The sequence below is a fragment of the Anarhichas minor genome, unplaced genomic scaffold, assembly GCF_050575085.1.
Source record: "Anarhichas minor isolate MPS153535 unplaced genomic scaffold, ASM5057508v1 ptg000005l, whole genome shotgun sequence".
In the NCBI taxonomy this organism is placed as follows: domain Eukaryota; kingdom Metazoa; phylum Chordata; class Actinopteri; order Perciformes; family Anarhichadidae; genus Anarhichas; species Anarhichas minor.
In genome coordinates, this window is record NW_027466451.1 from 4127066 (window position 1) to 4135000 (window position 7935).

The following is a 7935-nucleotide window of genomic DNA, read 5'->3' on the forward strand; positions in this document are numbered from 1 at the left end:
GTGTTTCTTTCACAGCGCTCAGTCTGAACACAGTAAGCAGGTCTTCAGGTAGCAGTGAGAGTCTTCAACAGCCACGTTCTCTAGAACGCTGTCGCTACCTCAGCTCTGCACATGTTGATTTAAGGGAGAGCAAGAAGGAACAACTGGACAGAGCTTTGGGCCAAAGAAGAGGACTGTGTCTGAAGAGGTCTAGTCGGGACTTACAGCTCCCAGTTCAGGCTGTGTGACGTCATACTGGATCTGTTAGCCTTCTAGCTTAGCATTAGGAACCCAGCATGAACGTAGCCTTAATGGAAGGGGAGGGGTACGGCTCTTCAGTAACAACCTTCATCTTACTTCCATAATAAAATAAAAAAATTATACCAAAAAAAAAAGAAAAAAAAAAAAGTGTCAAATCTTACTCGATGCAGAAGAATACAAGAGAGAAACATTTACAAATAATAATACCTGCAGCGAAAGCAAAAGGTTGAGTGTGTTCTCTTTAAAAGGCGTTTCATGGAGCGATGGAGAGTTTGAAGTATAGCAGCTGTTGTGTGAAGTGTGCTGATGACAGATGCAGCCAGTCACAACAGCTGTTCTGTGTAATTCATCTTATGTTTCTGTATACATTTTTCTTTTTATAAAATATTTTATTCATACAATCATTTCTTTAACTATAGCAACATTACTATTTAATTTTGAGTGGCAAGATATCAGTCGCACGTCACCTCATAAGAACAATAGAATATAAACAAATGCAGAAAGAAGGTATTCTGTATCCATTCGAGTACGTCTCTCGTTTTGCTTTTCAGTTCGTCCCGTGTCTGTACACCCGTCTTGTCCGTCTGTCAGTCAGTGATGAGCCAATAGGAGTATTGCTGGTCCTGGTGGGGGCGTGTGATTGGTACAGCTCTGAGCAGTGGCCTCCGCTGGCTGGCCAGCAGGAGGGCCCTGCGTGGCACAACAGGCTGGACGTCAGCCGGCACTGGGAGGCCTCACGCCGGCCCGTTCACAGCTGGCTCTGAGGACACGGCACTCTGGTCCAGTCTGGGACGTGACGGGGAAAAGGACACGTCCATTTTTGAGTAACAGGACAGTAAAGTATAGAAACGTTTCTCTGCTCGGTGTAGTAGAGTCACACTTACTTGGCCTCCTCGACGGGCGACATTTCCTCCAGAGGACCGTTGGGAAGCTCGACGCTGGGCCGACACTTCTCACTGCTTACAGGTGCGGAGAGGAAAAGGTTAAGACGGTCGTTTGTGTCACTAAAGGTACAATATAAGATAGAGACGAGTTGATATTCCTCATCTGAATGAGACACTAAATCAACAGGATCTACAGGACAGGACAGTGCCTGGGAAACGTATGACAGATGTATCCGGTGGATCCACTCTGCTGTAGCGCTGCATGGAGCGCAGAACTTTTACACAATTCATAAATGTAAATGCTGAATTAACTAAATCTGTATTTACATGATGCATTAAAAAGTAAAAAAGCGAATAAAGTGAATTTATTTTACTCATGAATCTTTGTACCACATTGCACCTCACAACTCATCTGCCTCCTGATGTCTGTAGACACTGACACATCCTAGACGGGGCTGTACGATATCATGCAACTGAACATTTCTGAATGTGCAGCGCTGAAGACCGCCGTCTGAGCACAAGCCTTCTTTTCTTTGTGTGTGTGTGTGTGTGAGTGTGTGGGAGTGTGTTGCATCTGACCCTGTTTTGGGACAGCAGGCTGCGGCTGAGCTGTTGACGCCCGTTCTCTCCGAATCCACACACTCCACTACTGAAGAGGCACTCTTCTCTTCATCGCTGCATTACACACACACACACACACACACATCAATACCATAGGAGGTGACCCGCACCACCGCGTTCCCCACAGAAACACACAGAACACAGTGAGATGTGCACGGTGACGCATGCTGGACGGACACAGTAAAAACAAAGGATGGAGGGTGTTGAAATGGAGCATGTAGGAGAAGCATCAAAATGTACAGCAAATGGAGAAAGTCAACTGTTTGGATAGGATGCTGTTGTTTTGTAGTTACAGAGCCAAACAGTAGGCAGGCCTACCAAACCATTTGGACACCGATTAGACCCAAATTACCAGCCGTCAGTCTTGCTTTGTCTCAAGAACCACCAATAACCTTGATGAGGCCTCAATCAAAGCAAAACGCCCACAAACATCCAGATAGAAGCTACGCTGTGAGACGGTGCACACTGAAGCAAGAAGAATAAAACCTCTGGTTAGAGACACGATATCATTCATACCAGTATCCGAGTACTCGGTTGAGAGTAGTCTAATTAACTAATAGAAATCTTTAATGTAACTTCATTTACAAACAGGGACACGACGTCATCAACGTCACTGCTCAGAAGAAAAGCTTTGTTCTTCAGAAATAACTTTCATAAGTTACTGATGTGATGAACCATGTGCTATAAGTGCTTCTCTTTTACACTTCACAAAGTCCTATTTGATGGAATAGCATTTTCGTTCAATTTGTGTGATTAAAAGTAATGAGTGGATGATTATTATTATTATTATAAATGTCAGAATGGTCGTCATTATTCCTATTAACCATTATGTCAATATGCGGTCAAAACGTACCACTATGATCTCAATGACTTGTATGTGTTCAGTGAGGGCGTGATGACCCGTCAGTCAGTGCCTGCTGTCTAGACACACACACGTCCAGTACTGGGACTGTTTGCACATTAGAATTTGTTGAGCAGTTTCACATTGAATTTGGACATTTGAATCTTAATAACTCACAATCTTAAAATGGAGACAATAACTGAGGAACCAGTAGAACTGGCTGTGGAGTCGTAGGACACTTTCACACTATAGTCCGCTTTAATCCGGTCGGCTCGTTGAGAATAAAGCCATAAACTAGTAAACTCACTTGGACAACACCTTTGGTAAGAACACATGCAGAATGGAGATAATGAAATAAAAACAAACAAGGAGCTGAAACCAAAGAAGAAGATCAAAATTGGGAAAGAAAGGTTGGTGGTTGACGTGACAACAAGACTACATCACGGCTGCAGGCTGATCTCTGATTGGCTGTACATACCGATAAGATTTCAAAACTCTGAAGAAGACCACACCCACAACGCACAGCAAGAGAGAGAGGAGGGGAAGCTCAGGTTGTAAGTGTCACTCAGGTCATCACACAGTTGTTACTCAGACAGACAGACAGACAGAATAATGCAGCATCAACACAGGACAGAGGACAGCAACTGGAAACCTGAGGACTCCACTATGGGAGCTCTGACACACGAAGGAGTGGAGTCAGTAGTGGAGGGGGGGGGGGGCTGTAGTCAGGTTGTGTGCGCAACAGGAAGTATGAGGTTAGCAGGAACATAGCTACGCTGAAGAAATCCTACAACAAGCCGGCCCCCTGCTGGTTAAAGTGGAGGGCGTTAGCCCCGATGCTAGCAACAACTCCAGCCAAGGCTCACTTTAGTTAGGCCGACCTTTAAATATAGACAGTTATATTTCATATTTCATAGCGTGAGAGATGCTTTCCACTTTTATAGCCTAAGTGTTCCACAGAAGTGTTATCAATATCAGGAACATTTCAAACTAAAATGGTTCAAACCAAACCTTCCAGTGGGACATTTAGACTTTATGTAGAGGGCGCTTCATACTCTCAATATAACTTAAAGCCTAAATACATAATCAGTGACCAACACTTAATCATGTCTCCTTTATGTGCCATTCTGTTACGGGAGCTATGACCACCACATATTACCAGACAGTGAGAGAACGAGTGAGACAGCTGGACTCGTCTAAGCAGAGCTCTGGCACTTTAGTCTCATCCTGACCGAGAACCTGGCTCTGCTAGTCTGTGTTGGCATTTTGATGCACAGATGGGAGGAGGGGAACAAACTGACGGGGAGTCCATTCGAATGAGGAAGAACAAAGCAAGCTGGTGGGAATCTGGTGAAAAGTGGGCCTCTGGATGTTGTGCTGAGAACAAATGTCTCAGAACGAGTGTTTCTAGTGTAGAGTCACACTGCTGCCACTATGGGGATTCTGTCCACAAGATCAAACTAAATGCACAGCATTGGTGGGCCGACGACTCAAACTCAGGTCAACTATTTTAGTAAACACTCCAAAGAGTTTGAATGGTCTGGGGCCCGGAGTGTTAAATACAACACCTCTACAGGAACTGTGACCCAGTGATAGAGCAAGGGCACTCATGAAAACAGATGTGGAAGACTAATGAGACACATCTGGAGTAGCCGCTCTGGGAAACACCATATTGTAAGAGTGAATTGCAGCGATCCCCTCCTGGGTTTCATAAGACCAGGACGATAACTTAACTGTAGCACAGAGCGCCATGTTGTGATTCTTTGTGTATATACATGTTTGGCGAACCTCTTGAAGACGGCGGTCTCAGTCTTGGCGTCGACAGTGAGGCTGACCGTCTCCTTCATGGAGCCGTTGATGACCGTCTCCGTGATGCTGCGCTGCTCACAGGAAGCCGTTTCCTCCTCCGCTTTAGGTCTCCCACAATCCTTAGCTGAGGTGGAGGAGGGAGAAGCCACACTGGTACCCAGCCAGCCATCACAATCTGGGGGGGTGACAATAGGTTCAGATCTGAACACCTGAAAGACTCATCAGCTACCCGGACATTAGGGCTCATCTCTCCTACTAATGTGACTTTGGGTTATTTAGAGCTTGTGTGACATCATACACATCAGTGTGTCCAGGTGTAGCTCATGACAGTGGGACACAGATATGCACACTTCTCACCTTCGGGCTGCATGGGGGCGTTGACCCCCAGAGGGTCCATTGTCTCTAAACTGGTCTCCATAGCAACAGGAGAGTTGCACCTCAGAGGGTGTTTGGGGCTGAAAGAGAGCAACTCCTGTTTATGAAACACTCAAAGACAATGAGCTGCAGCACTGCAGGCTCACACCCACAAACTGACCCAGAGTCTGTTGGGACGTCCTACCTGACGGGGGTGAAGTTGGAGAAGTCAGCCCAGCCTGTTTCAGAGTTGGCAGGAGGAGAGGTGGCGCTCCACGCTGCCTCTGGGACGTCTTCTGTAGAAGAGGGGGAGGAGGGCAAAGCAGCAGGGGCAGCAGGGTTGTTGGGGCTGGAGGCCGGAGCTGTGGACGTGCCCGTGTCCATGGGGATGTCATCAAAGTTGGCCGTCCACACGGGCCCTAAAAGATAATGATGATTATAAAAAACAACATGAAATCAGTGGGAAAAAGTACGGTGTTGAACGCACCGCCGCCCCTACGTGCATGGACAGAAAACAGTTATTTTATAAACCATCAGCACCGTGTGCAAAAACCTAAACTGAAAATAAACCTAATCACAGTTCTTACATCAGCCCTGAACCCACGGCCCCAATTTAGTTCATTGTGAATAATGAATGAATGAACTGGGCTGAATCTTATCTGAATCCTAAACCCCCGTCCAGGCAAAAGTAGTTCTTACTTGGGTTCACCGTTACAGTTATGTCCCTCGGGTTGATATGTAGTAGTCTTGGGTACACCAACCTGTGTCGACTTCCATCCGGTCGTCGGTGCTGGGGTTGGAAGCTTCAAACGGATCTCTCTTCCCGTCCTCCTCCTCCGAGTCGGTGCTTTCCTCGCTGTCCGTGCTGCCTGAACTCCTGAGACGACACGCACATCACACGTTACTTCTAATCCACGTCTGACTTCATCTCATTACTGCTTCTACAAAGTATACAGCGCTGGCAGTTAATGATTGATTTAATCACGGGCTGACCTTCTGTTAACTATCCGACGTCAACATATTCTCAAGTATTAACTACTCAAGTTAAATCTCCTCCATGGAGCTCACATTTGGGATGATTTGTTGCTTCTGTGCACCAGAGCGCTGGTGTTTCCATGAGCACCCCACATGTATAGAAACTACTTCTATATCAAAACAGACCATCTTCTTGCCGATGGTCTTGTTTACTTATGTCAGTTTTACATTAAGACCGTTTCATAACCATTGTCCTAACTAACTGAAATGTTTGGGTCACTTGTTGAGTAACATTTCACAAATGTCACGATAGCATTCAAACGTCTGGGTATTTTATAGACAAAATCCATAAGTGATAAAACGATGAGCAATGAACCAATCATTTATTAAAAAGTGTTAGTCGTCTCTCTAGTTCTTCCACAGTGTGCTCAAGTGTGCTAACTTGACGATTCTTGTACTTTGTGCAACCAAACACACCGGATTCATTATAGACGATTTAAATGTACTTTCTAAAGTAGAAGGATGATGACTTCAAGGTGTTACAATCATCATTGAAGTATATTCAGTGCGACATTAAAGGGGACCGTTTTGAGTGTTGGGAACAAAAAGAAGAAACCTCAAACCCTTAGAGGACAGAGGCTGTCGTATGCTGTACAGATTGTAAAGCCCTATGAGGCTAATTTGTGATTTTGGGTTATACAAATACATTTCCTTTAATTGCGAAGTAAGGCCATTTCTGAATGGTGACAACATTCTGGCAGGTCCACACTACTTCAAAGGACGGTTGAGACTTGGTTTTGACGTTACGGGTAAAATCACGTTCAAGGCTCAATGAAGTCTATAGAAGGACAAACGTCTGTTTAACTGACCTGGGGCGTCTCTGTGCCTCTGGTGCAAAGGTGACATCCTTCTCATCCCAGATATCCTCCTCGTCTGAACCGGCGTCTTCAAACTGCTGGATTTTCTCCTTACAGCGCGCCTCAAACAAAGCTATATTTGCCTGTGGAGACACACAGGGGCCACACACTTAGACACTCGAGACTCTTTCTACATCTACAGCACGTCCACACACAAACTAGGGCTGCATCCTACAGAACAAAGGCCTCTCAAGACCGGACGCAGACATTAACATGTACACCTCCAGTACCCTAGCACAACAGCAGGCCTCACACACAATATCTATGTACGCACATTAACAAACAATGGGACAGTATTTGATCAAATGCAGGCTAGAACAACGTCATCGTCTCACTCTGTTAACAGTGATCTCAGTAAATACAAAAACATGCCATATTGACAGAATAACACATTTTAATTTGTTCTATGATCGTTTTACTCTCTCCTCTCATTGACTATGTATGAATTCAAGATTAATAATCAAAGTACTTACACTTTCATTTGTATTCAGAGAAAAATTGATGTCTGATATTCTATCAAAGGGAATACTGCAACGTTAAAGAGAACAGAGTTTAGTTCAGTTAGGCATCCACAGATACAGAGACACACAGGCAGACATGTTCAACGCTGAAGGGAGGACCAACTCTAGCTCACGCCATGCAGCTCCATGGTCACATAGAGACAGTAACGGGTTGTAAACTGGCCAAAGAAAAGAGTCCTACATGGACCCTGGGAGACAAAGAAAGCCAAAATAGACACTTTCAACATCGCTTAACGGATGGCAAGGTTTCCATTACCACAACGTGTAACATTTTAAATAGTTGATCAAACATTTGGGGGAATTATTTGCCATTTTACACAAAGTCAGATGAGAATAATATCAGCTCAAGGATTAGCCTAGCTTAGCACAAAGACTGGAAGCAGAGAAAAAGTGCCATCAGGGTTCTTTAGAGAGTGAAAACACAGCTCATACAAACACACACACTAAAGCTGGACAGAGATCAGGGCCCGAACTAGAAATGATTTTCATTATCAGTTAATCTGCTGGTGTGCATTTGATACGACATGAATACATTTGTTCAGAATATATAGTGTGTTATTGTGATTAGCAAGCCATGGAACCTTTCACACAGTCAGAAATAATGTTCATCCTGGTCATCGTTATTATTGTGAGACAGAACTTTCCCGTCAGGCAGTGTGCAGTAATGCTTCTACTCAGGGACCTTTGGGGAGCAGGCCGGATACGTCTACATGAAATATTTTATCTTCCTTAACGTTCATGATTAGAAAGAAGTCGACAGATACCGGTACAAC

At 44.8% G+C, this 7935-nt stretch overlaps 1 protein-coding gene across 7 annotated transcripts in view; it reads right to left on the reverse strand.

Annotated features, from left to right (window-relative positions):
- Window positions 1–608: 608 nt before the first annotated feature.
- ppp6r3 (protein phosphatase 6, regulatory subunit 3) overlaps window positions 609–7935 on the reverse strand; it is a 24774-nt gene continuing 17447 nt past the window's right edge. For 3 of the 7 annotated variants that reach the window (XM_076076387.1, XM_076076366.1, XM_076076360.1), the window contains exons 17-25: window positions 7115–7169; window positions 6594–6724; window positions 5511–5626; window positions 4955–5168; window positions 4753–4850; window positions 4375–4570; window positions 1704–1799; window positions 1125–1244; window positions 609–1026 (exon numbers count right to left, since the gene is read on the reverse strand). In XM_076076387.1, the coding sequence (XP_075932502.1) occupies window positions 975–1026; window positions 1125–1244; window positions 1704–1799; window positions 4375–4570; window positions 4753–4850; window positions 4955–5168; window positions 5511–5626; window positions 6594–6724; window positions 7115–7169 (1078 nt within the window). In that variant the 3' untranslated portion in view covers window positions 609–974. The remainder of the gene's footprint in view (window positions 1027–1124; window positions 1245–1703; window positions 1800–4374; window positions 4571–4752; window positions 4851–4954; window positions 5169–5510; window positions 5627–6593; window positions 6725–7114; window positions 7170–7935) is intronic. The other 4 variants (XM_076076372.1, XM_076076379.1, XM_076076403.1 and 1 more) reach the window with 4 other exon arrangements.